General features: G+C 38.7%; 2 protein-coding genes across 2 annotated transcripts in view; one reads left to right on the forward strand and one right to left on the reverse strand.

Annotated features, from left to right (window-relative positions):
* Positions 1-19,244, reverse strand: part of PHYHIPL (phytanoyl-CoA 2-hydroxylase interacting protein like) — a 96,454-nt gene that overhangs the window by 2,419 nt on the left and 74,791 nt on the right. Inside the window, exons 2-4 of the mRNA XM_079901079.1 lie at positions 9,538-9,734; positions 7,470-7,644; positions 3,154-3,271 (exon numbers count right to left, since the gene is read on the reverse strand). Of these exons, the coding sequence (XP_079757205.1) occupies positions 3,154-3,271; positions 7,470-7,644; positions 9,538-9,734 (490 nt within the window). The remainder of the gene's footprint in view (positions 1-3,153; positions 3,272-7,469; positions 7,645-9,537; positions 9,735-19,244) is intronic.
* Positions 14,649-18,033, forward strand: LOC307175147 (HAUS augmin-like complex subunit 6; the record flags this gene model as incomplete). The annotated part of the gene is given in 4 exon segments (XM_079900012.1): positions 14,649-15,090; positions 15,093-15,203; positions 15,206-15,290; positions 15,868-18,033. Coding segments are annotated over 4 exon segments (1,665 nt in total). The 3' UTR covers positions 16,895-18,033.

Consider the following 19,244-nt stretch of genomic DNA (forward strand, 5'->3'; position numbering starts at 1 on the left):
AAAAAATAGGCAGAAGATCTAAATAGACATTTCTCCAAAGCAGCATACAGATGGCCAATAGGCACATGAACATATGCTCAATGTCACTAATTATCAGAGAAATGCAAATCAATACTACAATGAGATATCACCTCACACCAGTCAGAATGGCCATCATCAAAATGTCTACAAACAATAAATGGTGGTGAGGGTGTGGAGAAAAGGGAACCCTTCTACTCTGTTGGTGGGAATGTAAATTGGTACAGCCACTATGGAGAACAGTATGGAGGTTCCTTAAAAAACTAAAAATAGAGTTAGCATATGATCCAGCAATCCCACTTCTGGGCATATAACTGGAAAAGATGAAAAAAATATTTTACACCCGAAGACAAGAAGCCAAAACGAGTCGGTAGGAGGGGCGCTTCCGTGGTATAATCAAATCCCATACCCTTTGGGTGAGAGACCCACAAATTGGAAAATAATTATATCCCAAAGGTTCTCCCACAGTAGTGATAGTTCTGAGCCCCAGGTCAGGCTTCATAGCCTGAGGGTCTGGCATCAGAAGGAGGAGCCTCGAGAGCATTTGGCTTTGAAGGCCAGCAGGGCTTGAGCGCAGGAGCTCCACAGGACTGGGGGAAATAGAAAATTGCACTCTTGGAGGGTGCACACAAGATTTCACATAAACTGGGACCCAGAACAAAGCAGTGACTCCACAGGAGCCTGGGCTAGACCACCCTGTGTGTTGTGGAGGGTCTCCTGGGGAGGTGTGGGTTGGCTGTGGTGCAGAGGAGGAGCAAGGAGACTGGAGGTGGAGGCCCCATAAAATATTGATTGGCACGAGCTCTCCGAGAGGTGACCATTTGGGCACTGAGACCTGGCTCCACCCAACAGCCTGCAGGCTCCAGTGCTGGGATGCCTCAGGCCAAACAACCAGCAAAGGGAGAACACAGCCCCAACCATCAGCAGACAGGCTGCCTAAAGTTGTACTGAGCTCACACCCACTTTAAACACACCCCTTGACATGGCCCTGTCAACCAGAGGGACAACACACAGTTCCACACACCAGTGGGCAGGCAGCAGTCCCTCCCTCCAGGAAACCTGCACAAGCCCCTGACCCAAACTCACCCACAAGGGTGCAAACACCAGAAGTAAGAGAAACTACGATCCTGCAGCCTGCGGAAAGGAGACCGCAAACACAGAAAAGTCAGACAAAACGAGACGGCAGAGGAGTATATTCCAGATGAAGGAACAAGATAAAAACCCAGAAGAACAAGTAAGTGAAGTGGAGTTAGGCAATCTTCCCCCAAAATAATTCAGCGTAAAGATGATCCAAGATCTTAGAAAAAGAATGGAGGCACAGATCGAGAAGACACAAGAAATGTTTAACAAGTCCTAGAAGATTTAAAGAAAATCAAGATCCACTGATGCTAATATGGCTTCAGTTAATAGAGCTTTTTAAAAAAGCAATGTTGAAAAACTGTACCCATGCCTTGGCAAGTATATATTTTATATATATGTATATATACTGCATCAAAATATAACTTACATGAATTTTACAACTATCATAGAAAATCCAACAAAGGTAAATTTCCTTGTTAGTAAATACATCTTTTATACTAGTATATTGGAATCAATCATACAATAATTTTTTTCCATTTTCCATGCTCCCCGTCTTTATCTTTTTTCTTCTTGGAAGAATTTTTGAAGACAGATGGAGCAAATTCTAGAGTATCTAAGGTCCTGAAAACAGGTCAATTCCCACCCAAAGGACAGAGAAAAATCAGAGAAATAGTGTCCTCCAGTGGCCACCTAAAATAGACACTGGCAATGTTCTGGGAATCTAAACCTAGTACCAAACATGTATTTATTTATTCTATTGATGTATTATTTACTGTTAAACAAAATAGCAACTGTGGATCTTTTTTATTTCTAATTTTATGCTTAACAAATATAAAGAAGTACCTTTTTTGTTAAGTCTTATATGGTCATTCCCATTCAACAGTTGACAAGTATAATAATTTGTGTTCTATCTCTCAGCTCATATTCACTTAATTTAGTGAATGGCATCTACTAGCAAAGAGTAGTAGATGCCAGCAAAGAGAATTATGGACTGAACTTTATAGGATATTCAGACATAAGGCAGGAATAGTTTTCACGATCAAAATATATCAAAATACATGATATTGCAAAGTACTTAATTTGAAGAACACACATGCCTAAATTCACCTTTCTCTCTTTGATTCTCTTTGCATGTTCCACAGCTTGGAGTTTATTTAGATCTGTAACCATGATCTTGATTTAAGAAAAACTGGAGAGTTATGAAACAAAAAAACCACAACAGAACTTCCTAATTTTTTTTCACATAAAATCCTGTCAAGAATACTTTAGAGTTTACAAAGTGAGATCAAGGCTTTTAAAATGACAAATTATAGGGATTTCTGTGTAAAAGTTTTAGAACCTGTATCAATTTAAAAGCTTCAGTCTCACTTTAAAACACACACCTGCCTATTTACTCTCTTGAAATTTCTTCTACAAATATGAAAGGGCTGTAAGTATTAAAACTACTTGTGACATGGAATTCTTTTGAATTCTTGGAAACTGCTTTCAGGGACAAACATAGGATATCTTAGAAATACTACTGAACACTAGAATTCAAAGGTAAACAAAGGAGATTTTCCTCATGAATAATTAACCCAAGATAATGGCTGAGAGATTTCTACGTAGGCAGAAGCCCGAAAATCCCACCTGATTCACCGTGTTTCATGAACCAGTCACCCTTTTATTCTCTCATTTTCAGTGACCCACAGGAAGAGGAGAAAATTCAGTAGTTGGTATGAGACAGAAGGCACTGAGTTACTGGGAATTGGAGGAGTGTGTATCTGTACAAGACATGCTCACCAATCTTAACCCTGGAGGTTTATGATCTTCCACTCAAATAGACAGGAGCTGGTATTACAAGTGATCATGGAAAGGAATCTAAGTGAAGTGGAAAAAAATCCCATGATCTGATTTTTTCTACTTAATTTTTCTGGGAAATAAAGTCATAGTATAATTATTTTGAGAAGAAAATTAAAAATTGCTATTTCACAGAAGCAGACTCAAGAGAAACCTGAGCCTAGAATTTGGAATGGCACTTAGTAAAGCAAATCAGTATATATATGTTTGGATTCTTACCGAATATAGTCAAAATATTCTTTGTGCTGGTTACGATAAAAAACAGAAAATTTAAGCATCCGTCCTGCAATCACTTCGGCCTTCTCCAACAGTTGTGTTAGATGAACTTTTGAATAGTCTGAAAAAAACAAAAGAACTGTTATTAAAAATACATTATCAAAAGTATCAACTACATGCTTAATAAATTGTAGATTATTAAAATTTACTTTTAGGAAATTCATCTTAGTGAATAGGAAACTGCACTTAAAAAAGAAAACATTCATTGTCTTTGGCACATTTTTTCTTTCTACAAAAATATTTTTGTTATAGTTCATGGTTGCTTTTATGAATACCCTTGCATTTTTTTCACTCGTTGAAATTAAAGATCCTGAAACCAAAATGTTAAATAAGGAATACAGACTCTGCATAACCCGAGTAATGTCTATCAGCACCATAGTAGCCTTTCTTCAATCAGCTGATGAATCAAATAAAAGAAACTTGTAACCTGCAAGCAATAGCAAATAGAATTTAAAGGAGTAATAATAATAATGTTCATTTAATTTACTCCCTAAATCTGTGAGGTTGGCAAGGTAGATTAAGTATGACCATTTTATTGATGCAGAGATTGAGGCTTGTCACAGTTTAATGATTTGCCAAATGTTCATAAAGCTAGTAACTTAGAGACTAGGTCTCTGGCTCCTAGTTGGTAGTTTCTGGGTACATAAGACTCATGAAAGTTTAAAGCATCTCTCAAAGTAATCTGATCTTTTCCCAACTCTTTGTTTTGAAAACTGAGGACTGTTGCCAAACTCCTATACTAGAATCTAAGCAAAAATTTTGGTCTATAAAGATTTTAAGACTTTTCAAACAAAAGCAACCTAGTTGAACTACTCATGGCAGCATAGTTTGTTTACTCACTGCTTCAGTGGCTCAGCAAATATTTATTTAGATCAGAACATGATGTACAAGGCATCATGCAAAATTAAATGATCAGGTTAAAAGATAAAAAAATTATTCTTCTTTCTCTCAAAGAATTCACAGTCTAAGGGAAGAAGTAAATATATAGACAACTATGACTTATTATGGGGTTTCATCTCTGTCATGGATTAGCCTAGAAGTAGTCAGTGGCATTCTGTTTTATCTCCAATACTTTGCACAGTGCACAGCATACAATATGTGCTCAATAAATTTTGAGTGAATTAGATGTCTAGATTAAAAGACAATATATATAAAATAGCTTTCTCAAAGTTTACGCAGTCAATGTTATTGATAAAGCTTAGGTGAAACAGGGCTCTGAATTATTTTAATAAACTGAAACAACAAGCTTTGAACAGCCTAAGTTCCCCTTAGATTTTACTCATAAAAATAAAAATGCAATATAATTTATAGAAAAATATTGTGGAACATTTAAAATAAGCTGGCATTTTCCTTATTATTTACCCCATAAATTCCTTAGAAGAATTATGGGATGTATTTGAATAAAAGAGCAATAGGGGATCAATCTAAAGGAAAGAAGACAAAAAGGTTTTTCTTTATATACATAGAAATAAAACATGTACTCATGTAGTTATATAGATTATAGAAAAGAGTGAATGTGTGCATCTAGATAGATGGATATTTCTGAACTGAAAATGCCAAAGGTCTTCCTTAAGCTAAAGAAAAAATACTATTTCATGCCTTTCCCTAATGTCAAATGGGGTTTTAGCAGGTAAATAGTAGCTCTTTTTTTAAAAAATGAACAAATACTATGATGCTGTTTGGTGCTGTTCTATGGAAAATAGCATGTATTAAAATAATGTCAAAAGATACCATGTATTTTACTGTGTCTACCTCTCTGGTAGGATGCAATAAAAGTAAATAGAAAGACGTGAAACATAAGGTAGATTCCAAGGAGGAATTTTAATTCAGGAAAAAAGTTGAGGGGATATATTAATTCTAATGTGACACACCAAATACAGGTAAACATGAGAATTCTTTACACACTATTAATACAGCATTGAAATCTTTATTTGATTACTGGACTATGATATATACCATATTTCATCTATTATAAAATGTATTTTTTCACATTTTAGCATCTCTGGCATGAGTGTGACAATAAATGTGATAAGAAAACAGTTTCAGTTTAATTGGCAGTTTAATGTTTTCTTAGCAGTACCTAAAATGGTGGATCTTATAATCAATGACATCTTAGGAAGAAATATAGTATCAGAGAGACACTATTTTCCTTGCTCTAATACCCTGAGATCCTTAGCAATAAAGAATGTTGCAATCCTTAGCAACTTCCTCATAGAATAAACAAAAGGGGTTTGAAGATAAATTAATGTTTTCTTAGCAATACATAAAATGGTGGATCTTATAATCAATGACATCTTAGGAAGAAATATAGTACCAGAGAGATACTATTTTACTTGCTCTAATACACTGAGATCCTTAGCAATAAAGAATGTTGCAATCCTCAGCAACTTCCTCATAGAATAAACAAAAGGGGTTTGAAGATAAATTTGAAGTTAACTTAAAATTAAACTCTCATCCGTTCTACATATCCACATGAGAAGTTTTATACTGAGTTTGAAATTAAGAAGAAAACAGAAGATATTGAGATAAAGCAGTAGCTAAGCACATCCTGAGTCTGAAATAAATCTAGTGTGAGGCTATGGGGAAAAAAATAGCTGATTTATCTGAAGGATGCCTCAGCTGGGGAAAGTTGCTAGGCAACCTGCAATAGGTGAGGCAAACTGTTTTTATGACTTTTTCCACAAGCTTCTGTGTGTTGAAACAGCCTCTCTAAGAGACAAAAAGAGTGGGTGACAGATGTGTTCAGGTAGAGATATTTTTGTGTCCCTTCACCACCTATTTAAGTGCTCGATAAATATTTGTTTCTTGATTGAATGAATTTAAAAAATAGATAAATGCATAAGATGAATGGTAACATTTACAACCCAGTGGGCTATTAAGGTACAGTTCAAGATCAAAGGGGATGGGCTTTCTACATCAGATATCCCAATCCCAAATGGCTATGAGGTCCTTTCTTTTTTTTTAACATCTTTATTGGAGTATAACTGCTTTGCAATGGTGTGTTAGTTTCTGCTGTATAACAAAGTGAATCAGTTATACATATGTTCCCATATCTCTTCCCTCTTGCGTCTCCCTCCTTCCCACCCTCCCTATCCCACCCCTCTAGGTGGTCACAAAGCACCGAGCTGATCTCCCTGTGCTATGCGGCTGCTTCCCACTAGCTATCTGTTTTACTTTTGTTAGTGTATATATGTCCATGCCACTCTCTCACTTCATCCCAGCTTACCCTTCCCCCTCACCGTGTCCTCAAGTCTATTCTCTACGTCTGCATCTTTATTCCTGATCTGCCCCTAGGTTCTTCAGAAGCATTTTTTTTTTTTTTAGATTCCATATATATATGTGTCAGCATACAGTATTTGTTTTTCTCTTTCTGACTTACTTAACTCTGTATGACAGACTCTAGGTCCATCCACCTCCCTACAAATAATTCAATTTTGTTTCTTTTTATGGCTGAGTAATACTCCATTGTATATATGTGCCACATCTTCTTTATCCATTCATCTGTCGCTGGACACTTAGGTTGATTCCATGTCCTGGCTACTGTAAACAGAGCTGCAATGAACACTGTGGTACATGACTCTTTTTGAATTATGGCTTTCTCAGGGTATATGCCCAGTAGTGGGATTGCTGGGTCATATGGTAGTTCTATTTTTAGTTTTTTAAGGAACCTATGCAGTACTTTCTAATGAAGCAAAGACACACACACACACTCTCTCTCTCTCTCTCTCTCTCACACACACACACACACACACACACACGACACTAGTTTAGAGGCAGATTATCAGCATTCAAGTCAAAAATCCAGTAACATATCTGCTAGGTAAAGTCATTGCAATCTGCCTCCATTTCCTTAAATTAGAGAATGATGTTCCTGGTTTTTTTCTTTGAAGACTGTGAAAGTAAGAAATGAAAAAAAAAAGAGGAAGGAAAAAGCTCTCTCTCTCTCAAAATGAATCGCAAAATATGCTGAGTATATTTTTATACTGCATCAATTTTTATTTGCAAAGCCTTTACTTTGAAAAATCAGACTGTGCATGTAGCACAGAAGTAATTTAATGCCATTACCCAGTTTTTGCTGAGAACCTCCACTCCTTCTAATCAATTTGTTCTGTCACATGATGCTACTGGCAATGCAAAAATGACCAATGCAATACATATCACTTCATAATTATAAAAAAGAATGTATTTTCTATAATTAGTTTTCCAGGAACTATTAAATAAGGTGTTTTTTTTTCTGTATTTATACCCAGTTCTCTTACCTGCTGTGCAGAATTCTATAATTTCACTCCATTCAGACACAACATAATCACCATCAACTTGTTTTGAGGCGGTCTGCACTGCTACTGTATACTCAGTTCTTGGGCTCAAAAACCAGTGTCCACGGACAGTCATCGGCAAGGGAACAGCTTTTGCCACCAGTTTTGTTGGAACATCCTAAGCAAGGAAGAAAGAAAAGTAGAAAGAAAGGAAGGGAGGGAGGAAGGAAATGAATTAATTTAGTAGTATAACTTGAATCAGTTGTAAACAATGTGGAGTAACTTATTAAATTCCTGGCTGATGACACAAGCTTCCTTTTTAAAGATATTTAGCAATTACTATGTTCAAATCTCTTATTCTTCAGATATAAAAATTAAGGCCCAATTTGATCAAGAGACATGCCAAGATCATACAGCTAAGCTAATGACATAAATGTACTTGGATTTGTTTTCTTGATTTCTAGTATAATGTTATTCTCTGTACACTCCTTAATATGCTCCTTAAAATGCAATATTCTAATACTAAATGATAAAACAATACAAAAAACAGAAACATGAAATAAAAATTCAACAGATTTAGCATTTTAAAATATTATATTTGTTTAATATATACTATGCAATAATTTTATCAGAGTAGCCCATTACTAAATATTTTATATGTCAAGGGACAGAATGTTTTTTAAATAAATATTTTTAAATGATTCTGTTTTACATACAAATGAGGTAACATTTGCTTTACTTGTATTCAAGTATGGAGCCTATGTGTCACAGAAAAGTTTAGGTATTTTTAAACAATGATTAATAAGGTGAATAAACCTGCTAGTTGAGTATTCATTATATTTCCAAAGATTAAGTATGGAATGAAGAAAGGGGGTCAAATCTTGACTCCTCACCATTTAATACTAAATATTTCAAAGCTAATTTAAGAAAGCAAATGTCAGCAAAGAGGATATCCAACACTAGAAGGAATAATTAAAATTGGAACATGGGAAAATAATGACATCAATCTTGTTCTCTCTGTCACACTTATCTGTGTGTATAAGCCTCACTTACCATTAGTATGTGTAATTACATATCTAGTAAAATGCATAATTTCCAGATAAGATAAGACAATTCTTCCAAAAGATTTGCCAAGTTAAAATTTATTATCAGTATTAAAATAAGATCAGTTTCACATCAGTGAAAATACTGAAACATAAGAAAGAATTCTTAAGCCAGATTACTGTTATCCTCTTTACAGCTACATCTGAAGGAATGTATGTATCAGAAAAGATATGTCATAAGCAGACAGGTAAGAGAATAAATATCAGAGAATTGTTACATGTCTAAAACACCTAAAGGTTAATTTTTATTCTCAAACCATAAAAGAAAATTGACCACATAAAGCAATTTTCAGCCCTTAGGTATTTTAACAAATATCCTACAGTCTATAAGCTGCCATGACATTCTTCATTTGGCAGTTATAGGGAAAAACGTGTGCTTCAGTGGAAAACTGTGAATTGACTACAGCACACTCTTCTGGCTATCTTCTGATTTTGTGGAATCTATTTTACAACTCTCTAATTTGTAGACTACTGATAACAATTCAGTTATTCTTGTCTAAGTACATGTAAGTGAATTTTGCCCAGTGGAAGTAAAATCCTCCTTGCCTGCCCTTGCTCTTCACCCACCCCATACCAGTTTTGCCTCCACTTAAACATTTATTTCAATATCCTGATCCATAAAAATGTCTTCTTCTGGATCATCCTTTGAATTGGCTGTAATACCTCATCAGTTACCTCATTAATGTGTTAAAGAAAATCTTTAACACATGTTAATTTTTATGTCTGTATGAGAGTCAAGATTTCAGCTTTCCCAGAAAAAAATGTATTTTACCCATATATTTGGCATTTCATTTTCTTACACAATTTCTTGAAGGAATAGGGCTTTTAAATGACATATAATTTTTATTCTTCCCAATGTCAAATATATCATATTAGTAATTAATAGAACCTTATTCCTTCTTTCAAAATGTCCTCATACTTAGAAAGCTTTAAGATACAAATGAATACAAGGATGTTTAGAATTTTACCTTGTGTTTAAATTTATTGGAGTTCTTGTTCTCTTTCTTATTGAGGTCAATGAAATAGTGTGTAATACGGTCTTTTGATTTTGAATCCATTTCCCATGAAATCTTGAATGAGTCACACGTAATGTTGCTTATTTTGATGTTATGTGGCACGGGAAGTTCTTCCATCTCTGCTATGCCACTGTCTTGTGATTTGTTTCCTGCAAGAAAACAATGCACAGATAATTTCCAACTAATGGATTTTTTCTAGTTTGCAAGACCATTAGCTGTGTACCTGTTTCTGAACTCACCTAATTACTAAATTTGAGATTTCATTTTGTTCATGAAGTAATTTGAGTGTTAATGATAGTAAAACTTATCATTACAAGATCATATTACCAACAAAATGCATAAATGAATTAGTCCTTACCACCTCTACGTTTTCAATTCCTTTTCTAATTTCTGTGTTCACAGAAATAAAAACAATAACACTGGTGATCCATCTTTCTAATCTATGAAAGATTAGCCTTACATGGTAGGTTCTGCTGAAAGGCCCCAAGCGACCATTTTTCTTACATGACCAATCGATTCTGCTCTAAAGTAATAATACTAGGTGTTTTAAGCCAGATGAAATCAGAAATGTTGATAATGAAATGAAACAATCCAGTCAAATGCAATGTTTCTTTTAAAAAAAATCTGAGGTATCAGTGAGTCAATAAAAATTACTCTCCCTTCCCCCTTTTGGAAATTTATATATAGAAATAGCATGTAATGTTTATGCTACGTACATAAATAATATCAAAGACCATTCTCTTAACAGTTACTATGTGAAGGATTACTCTAGGAATCTTTTTACCTGTTGTATCTTCCTAAATTTAATTTTGAATGCTGAAACAATAGATAAGGTTAAAAGAAAGAAAATGACTGCCATGTTGATGGATATCATTAAAATTTTGAAGAACGCATCTGACGTCTAGTTACTTTACAGACTATGTCCTACATTTCCAATTAGAGAAAATGTTATCACTTTGGCTAATATTATAGAGCAGAATATGATGGATGACAGGACAAAAAGAGAAAATATAGACTTGCCAAGTTTGTTTCATATGTAGGAAAGACATACTGAGTGAAATTTTACTCCACTTCTCCTTCCTATGTTCCCTTCCCCCAAGCCAACATAAAATTCAGTGCCCAAGAAAAAAAAGTGTAATTGTTATTTATGTTATAAAAGTTGTAGGTCATAAATCAGCTACATAATTTGTTCCTTAAAAGAATAAACAGGGACTTCCCTGGTGGCACAGTAGTTAAGAATCCGCCTGCCAATGCAGGGGACATGGGTTCGATCCCTGGTTCGGGAAGACCCCACATGCTGCGGAGCAACTAAGCCTGTGTGCCACAACTACTGAACTTGCACTCTAGAGCCCCTGAGCCACAACTACTGAGCCTGCGTGCCATAACTACTGAAGCCCACGCACCTAGAGCCTGTACTCCGCAACAAGAGAAGCCACCGCAGTGAGAAGCCCGCACACCGCAATGAACAGTAGCCCCTGATCGCCACAACTAGAGAAAGCCCGCGTGCAGCAACGAAGACTCAACAGAGCCAAAAATAAATAAATTAAAGAAAAAGAATAAATCTTGATCGACAATAACTGAAAGGAACAACAATCAATGTAGCAACACCTTCCGCTTCCATATTAGCTTGTGCTCTCTGCCCCCATACTCCCATCTCAATTACTGATATAAATCTTTTGATATTCCCAGTCTTATTAAATCATTCACCTATGTTCTCTCATCCCAAGCTGTGTTGTGGCCAGAGGAACCCGATGACAGTCAAAGACTAATTTCGAAATAACTGAAGTTCTTTATTGTCATTTCTTGAACAATACTTTTAAAAATCCTTCTTTCTTCTCTCATGTACTCCCTCACACCCAGGCTTTCCCAGATTCCCACTCCATAAAACTCCCAGAAAAATTACTCCCTCACCCTTTTTTCCCTCCCCATCTGCCCTCGTAGAATCTCAAAATTGCTTCCTGCTAAAGCCTTTCAGAAGTCAAGTGTAGGGAAGAAACAAAGTGGAATCTCTTTAGTGGCCTTGGGAAAGGGAAAGGCAATAAATATACAAACAGTAATTTTTGTTCTATTTATAAAAGCTCACATTTTAACCTATTATTCTGACTGCAGTTATCTTTAAAATCTAAGCAACGTTAAATGAAAAACTTTCTGGACTAATAGCAGAAATTTCTGTAAAAATTATATGCATTATGAGGAGGAATCAAGATGCCTGAGGAGTAGGATGTGGAGCTCACCTCCTTCCACAAACACATCCGAAACACATCTTCAAGTGGAACAATTTGCACAGAACATCTACTGAACACTGGCAGAAGACCTCAGACTTCCGAAAGGGCAAGAAAACCTACACATAAGGACAAAAGAAAAAAAAAAGAAAAAGGAGTTGGGATGGGACCTGTGTCCCAGGGAGGGAGTTGTGAAGGAGGAAAGGTTCTCACACCCTAGGAAGTCCCCTCACCGGCAGGGAGATCAGCCTGGACGAGGGGGAGCGTCAGAGCCTCTGAGGAGAGTGCAGCAACCAGTTTGCGGAAGGCAAAATGGAGTGACCTACTGCCACCCTGTGCTCCCTAGCCTGAGATGCTCATCCACTGGTATGGGTGGGGGCTGCGTGCTGAAGCTTGGGCTTCAGAGGTCAAACCCAGGGAGAGGAACAGCGTTGCCTGTGGGGAGACAGCCTGAAGAGGCTGGACTGTGGCAACTGAGGGTGTATTTGGAAGAACCTGGGCATGCCAGAGGGGCAAGTCACCATTACTGGGGGGTGCACGAGGACAGGGTGGGGCTGCCATAGGAGCTTCTTTCCCTGTGTGCATGCTCTCAGGCAACAGAACACCAACTATATGAGCTCTTGGGGTGGGCATGAGCTGCTACCGTCATCGTGGGCTCCAGAAGTGGGCGTGGGCTGCTACCAAAACTAGGGGACCTGTGCGCAGGCGCCAATTGCTGTCCCCACTGTCCTGGGGGTGAGTGGGCCCTGCCGCAGCTAGGAAACCTGGGAACAGAAGCTAGTTGCTGCCCCTGCCGTATGGGGAGCACGCACGGTGAGCAGGCACCAATCACTGCCCCTGCTGTCCTGGGAATGCGTGGGCCATAGCCACCACTGGGAGACCCAGGAGCAGGTGCCCATTGATGCCCCTGCTGTCCTGGGGGCACATAGCCAGTGCTGCCACTGAGAGACCCATGGTTGGGGGCGGACCACTGCCCCTGCCATACCAGGAGAGCATGCAAGGGCCGCTGCACCTATGCACCCCATATCAAGGGGATAATGGCCAGTACACACTGACGAAAGAGGCAGAAAGCATCCAAACTAAAAGTAGCCCCTCAATTCTGGACAAGATGGTGGAGTAGAAGAACTTGAGCTCACTTCCTCTTACAAAAACACCAAAATCACAACTAGCTGCTGAACGACCATCAACAAAAAAGACTGGAACCTACCAAAAAAAAAATTTTACACCCAAAGACAAAGAAGAAGCCACAACGAGTCGGTAGAAGGGGCGCTTCCGTGATATAATCAAATCCCATACCCTTTGGGTGAGAGACCCACAAATCGGAAAATAATTATATCCCAAAGGTTCTCCCACAGTAGTGATAGTTCTGAGCCCCAGGTCAGGCTTCATAGCCTGAGGGTCTGGCATCAGAAGGAGGAGCCTCGAGAGCATTTGGCTTTGAAGGCCAGCAGGGCTTGAGCGCAGGAGCTCCACAGGACTGGGGGAAATAGAAACTGCACTCTTGGAGGGTGCACACAAGATTTCACATACACTGGGACCCAGAACAAAGCAGTGACTCCACAGGAGCCTGGGCTAGACCACCCTGTGTGTTGTGGAGGGTCTCCTGGGGAGGTGTGGGTTGGCTGTGGTGCAGAGGAGGAGCAAGGAGACTGGAGGTGGAGGCCCCATAAAATATTGATTGGCACGAGCTCTCTGAGAGGTGGCCATTTGGGCACTGAGACCTGGCTCCACCCAACAGCCTGCAGGCTCCAGTGCTGGGATGCCTTAGGCCAAACCATCAGCGGACAGGCTGCCTAAAGTTGTACTGAGCTCACACCCACTTTAAACACACCCCTTGACATGGCCCTGTCAACCAGAGGGACAACACACAGTTCCACACACCAGTGGGCAGGCAGCAGTCCCTCCCTCCAGGAAACCTGCACAAGCCCCTGACCCAAACTCACCCACAAGGGTGCAAACACCAGAAGTAAGAGAAACTACGATCCTGCAGCCTGCGGAAAGGAGACCGCAAACACAGAAAAGTCAGACAAAACGAGACGGCAGAGGAGTATATTCCAGATGAAGGAACAAGATAAAAACCCAGAAGAACAAGTAAGTGAAGTGGAGTTAGGCAATCTTCCCCCAAAATAATTCAGCGTAAAGATGATCCAAGATCTTAGAAAAAGAATGGAGGCACAGATCGAGAAGACACAAGAAATGTTTAACAAGTCGTAGAAGATTTAAAGAACAAACACTGATGAACAATACAATAACTGGAATGAAAAATACACTAGAAGGAATCTATAGTGGAATAAATGAGGCAGAAGAATGGGTAAGTGAGCAGTATCAGAGACCTCTTGGGCAACATTAAATGCAATAAATTCACATTATATGGGTCCCAGAAGGAAAAGAGAAAGAGAAAGGTCCAAGAAATTATTTGAAGAGATTATAGCCAAAAACTTCCCTAATGTGGGAGAGGAAACATTCAGTCTCGAACGCATAGAGTCCCATGCAGGATAAACCCAAGTAGCAACAGGCCAAGACACATGTTAATCGAATTGACAAAAATTAAAGACAAAGAAAAAATATTAAAAGCAACGAGAAAGCACAAATAACATACAAGGGGTGGTGACTTCGCTTCGCTGCGCAGTACTACCGTTAGAGGCTCTAATTCCCTGAGACTTTAGAGTCTCAGGCCACTTGAGGCATGTGAGGCGAAATGGTTCTGGGCAAGAGGATCAGGTGGTGGCAATGGAGGGGCCACCGCCATCTCAGGATACCTGTAGGGAAAAAGCCTGAGGGGCCCTCTCAGTCGTTGGAGACTGCGCTTTCTTCCTTTGCCGGGCCCTGCCTACCGCGAAGATGAGTTCGGCCTGGGTCACTTCTTTCGAGAAGGAGCATATCTGGATGTATTTGCAGGCACTCAGCTTCGAGCCGGGCTCGGTGAGTATAGCCGGTGGAAAGATCGTGTCGCACACGCACCTCGGAGTGAACACGTTTGACAAATTGAACAGTGATGCCTTTCAGATAGCTTCTTATTTTTTGTTTCAAACCCTTGACCAGTCTCTCACTAAAGAAGTTTTCAAACTTTGTTGGCCTCCATTTGACCAAAAATGTGATACTGAATTCCGAAAACATTGCTGTGAATGGTTAAAAAAGATTTCTGCTGAATGTGGAAGTAGCTTTCTTCAAGTTGTTGGTTCACTATTTCTTTCTCCTGGTGGTCCTAAGTTTATTCATCTGATGTATCACTTTGCAAGTTTTGTTGCAATAAATTATATAAAAACCCATTCTAAAAATTCTTCTATACATTTTTAGAGATATTTAACGTAAAGCCACAAGATTTGTGCAAGTGCATTGCCAGATGCCATGTAGCACATAACAGAGTTTTACAAATTTTGCAAAGAGAAGATTGTTACCCGAAAATGCACAACTGTCAGTTAAACAAATACGAAATACGAGATCAGAATGTATAGGACAGCAAAACCAAATTAAAAAAATGGGGCTTCCCTGGTGGCGCAGTGGTTGAGAGTTTGCCTGCCGATATAGGGGACACGGGTTCGTGCCCCGGTCCGGGAAGAAGATCCCACATGCCGCGGAGCGGCTGGGCCTGTGAGCCATGGCCGCTGAGCCCGCGCGTCCGGAGCCTGTGCTCTGCAACGGCAGAGGCCACAATAGTGAGGCCTGCGTACAGCAAAAAAAAAAAAAAAAAAAAAAAAAAAAAAATGGAACCCTATGATGACCAAATTAATATACAAGAGAAAATTCAAAAGGTTCGGTCTTTGTGGGCTTCAGTGAATGAAACACTCACGGCTTTGGAAAAAGAGAAGTTGTTAGTTCAGTCCTTACAACCAATATACTTTAGATGGAACTAATGTTGCTATCAATATTCCAAGGCTCTTACTTGACAAAATTGAGAAACAAATGTGTCAGCTGCACATAGGAAATGTTTAAGAGGCTGGAAAATTGAATCTCTTAACAGTTATTCAGTTATTAAATGAAATCTTGAAAGTAATGAAATATGAACATTGTCAGGCTAACCAAGCAAGACTGGCAATAGACCTTCACTTCCTTGAAAAAGAGACCAAATTTCAGAGAGAAAGACTCATTTGCCTGAAGAGAAAGTTGTTTCAGATTGCCTCAAGTGTGTGCTTCAGAAACCTGTGCTGACCAGTTGCATAGGTGAACCAACAAAACAAAATCTGTCAGATTTGTTAAATAAGGACATAATTTGTAAGCAAGATTTCGAATGTACAGCTTTACAGAACAAGCTTTTAGAAACTAGCCAAATAGAGACATTCTCCCCTGCTGTAGGCAATAGGAGAAATGTCATAGGTAGCAGTGAAGAAGAGTATATTAAAATATCAGACCACTCGAAAGCTTCTTACAAAGATCTTTCCATGCATAAAAGTATGTTATGGAATTCTTTTCAGATATCAAGTGGAATTAGTTCCAGTTTTAAAGGTAGTGATTTTGGCATATTACATGAAACTCTTCCAAAAGAAGTTGGTCACTTAAGTCTTAATAGCTCCAGTAGTACAGAGGCCAATTTTAAACTGGAACCAAATAGTCCTATGCACAGTGGCATTTTCCCAGAAGGTGTTGTGGGAGGAAGACAGAATACTCCAGAATCAGACTTTAATTTACAGGCTACTTGCAGTGGATATGAAGCTCTGAAGAAATCTCTGTCCAAGCAAAGGGAAGAAATTTGCCTCTCTAATCCTGAAACACTTGAAAGACACAAACCAGAATTGAGCCTTACTTCCCAATACATGCAAACTGATGATATGCTTAACTTTTTGGGCACTCATGATTTGCACATTGACTATACAAAACCATCTTCATGCATGTCCCTTGGTGAAAGAAAACAGTCTCTTTCACCACTAATTAGGTTTTCTCCAGTGGAACAAAGATTGAGAACCACAATACCATGTAGTCTTGGAGAACTTCTACCTAATTTAACAGTCAATTTTGCTGAAGAAGGAATCTTGAATAAGAGTCTTGATGCAAAAGAATCTCCATCTGACTTGAAAGATGAAGCAGTAGCCCAATTTATCTACGATGAACTTAAGTTGAAGCAATGTCACAGGATAAAAACTGATTTGTAATTTAAATACACAATGGAAGTGTAACTGTTTTTCAAGGTCTAAAAAAGTCCTAAATAATGCTTTTTAGCCCTCTCTACTGATTTTAGGTAAGGAGAGTATGTTTGGATTTTCTCTCTCTGTATAGATATGGGGTTGAAATGTGAAGTATTTGGAAAGCAAACAAGTTATGAGAAGCCATTTTGGTTTCTTGCATAATCTTGTAAGCATGAAGTAAATAGCAAAGTATTAGGTTAACTAATTCATTATGTTCTAATTTCAGATAATTAACATAAGGATGAGTAGTTTTTGATGTGTTTTATTAAGTGGATAACTTAATAGCCATTGGATATACTGATCTTTCTTTTTAGGGAAATAAACAACTTTTATTGTTTCTTTTTAGAACATTCTGGTACTAAACAAAAAAAGTGAGGAAAGTAATGCTTTGGGGTATATAATCAAAATGACAATATTTAAGTTTGGGAAAGCTCTAAAGAGGCTTAATGATTATTCAGGTAGGTTGATCCTGAAAAATGATGTTTGATGGAATAAAGTGCATGTGATGATAGTGAAGACTGGAGCAGGATGAATTTAGAAAAAAGGAAAAAGGTGGAAGATGACTAGATACTTTTGAGGGACACTAACTATAAATCCATTCAGTGGGTTGTATAGCAGTTTTATATTTAGTCTAATTTAGACTTTGAGAATTTAACTCTAGTTTTTTTTTTAACAGAAAAAATGTAAATTAAAAAATTAGTCTGTGTTTGTTTTTTTTTTTGGAGGGCCACTGTTTTGGGGGAAGGGAGCTCATTTTTTCTTTAATTTTTTAATTAAAAAAATTTTTTGTTGGAGTATGGTTGCTTTGCAATGTTGTGTTAGTTTCTGCTGCACAGTGAAGTGAACCTGCCATAATCATACACACATCCCCTCCCTCTTGGGCCTCCCTCCCTCCCACCCCCCATTCCTCCCAACTGGGCCATCACAGAGTGCCGAGCTGAGCTCCCTGTGCTATATAGCAGGTTAAGGGAGCTAATTTTTTTATTTTTTTTTAAATAGTGATCTTGGGGTCTTATTTATTTATTTTTATTTAATTTATTTTTGGCTGTGTTGGGTCTTCGTTTCTGTGCGAGGGCTTTCTCTAGTTATGGCAAGCGGGGGCCACTCTTCATTGCGGTGCGCAGGCCTCTCACTATCGCGGCCTCTCTTGTTGCGGAGCACAGGCTCCAGATGCGCAGGCTCAGTAGTTGCGGCTCATGGGCCTAGTTGCTCCGCGGCATGTGGGATCTTCCCAGACCAGGGCTCGAACCCATGTCCCCTGCATTAGCAGGCAGATTCTCAACCACTGCGCCACCAGGGAAGCCCAAGGGAGCTAATTTTGATAGTTACTTTCCTCCTCAAAAACCATCAGGTCCCCACTGCCTACAGAACAGCTTCAAATTTACTTGAGAAAATTGAATTTGGGGTTAAATAACTTGTTCAGTGTTACACAGCTAAGTCAGTGGTGAAGCTAGGATTTGACCCTATTTTCCTTCCTTGATATACCAACAAGACCTCCTAGAAGTAACTAAAGGGCCAGGATGTAGGATATGGCTGCAAGAGTGGGCCTTCTGTACTCTAAATGGGAGTCAGATGTGAGGCCTCTTGTACAGTGTCCTGCCCCATGTAGTCAGACCCCCCTGGCCAAGAAACGGGCTTGTCTTTAGCATCCAAGTGAATACATGCCATTGCCCTCTGTGAACCAGGAGGTTAAGCACACTCTGGAAGGGTGATAGCACCTACAGCACCCCTGTGTCTAGCCTCAACTCTTAACCATCACAGCCTTGTCCAATTTGCCAAGAAACTGGCAAAAAGAGGAGAAAAGTTTTAGGGAAGAGTTCTGGAAGTGGATGGGCTTAATAGTTCATCTTCTCTCACTCATTTTGGCTTACTTTCTCTCTGTTGCTTGTTTGATCCAAGTTTGAAGGCCAGTCTTTTTTTGTGTGAGAAAAGACAGAAGAAAACCACAAATAACTACCTTCTTTGCAGTGGAAAAGAAAGAGAAAGAGAAAAGCTTCTCCTAAGGTGCCATATTCTTTTATTAGTTAAAAGAACAAATAGGGACTCTGTAAGTCTACTGGGAAACTATCCTTTAGTCTTAAGAAACCTAGTATCGGTAAATCCAAAATTAACACGTTAAGGAGAAGGTAGAGCTATCATATTAGCATCTACAGAGTGCCAGAACTATTCCTGGATACTTAATAATACATATCATTTAATTCTTACACCTCTGTAAGACAGTGATATTGTACCTATATTACAGGTACTGATACCAAAGCTAGGGAGCTTAAATGACTTGTCTAAGATGCACTCGAGGAATTACCTGGGATACATCTTA

The sequence above is a fragment of the Stenella coeruleoalba genome (genome assembly GCF_951394435.1).
Source record: "Stenella coeruleoalba genome assembly, chromosome: 16".
NCBI classification, from domain to species: domain Eukaryota; kingdom Metazoa; phylum Chordata; class Mammalia; order Artiodactyla; family Delphinidae; genus Stenella; species Stenella coeruleoalba.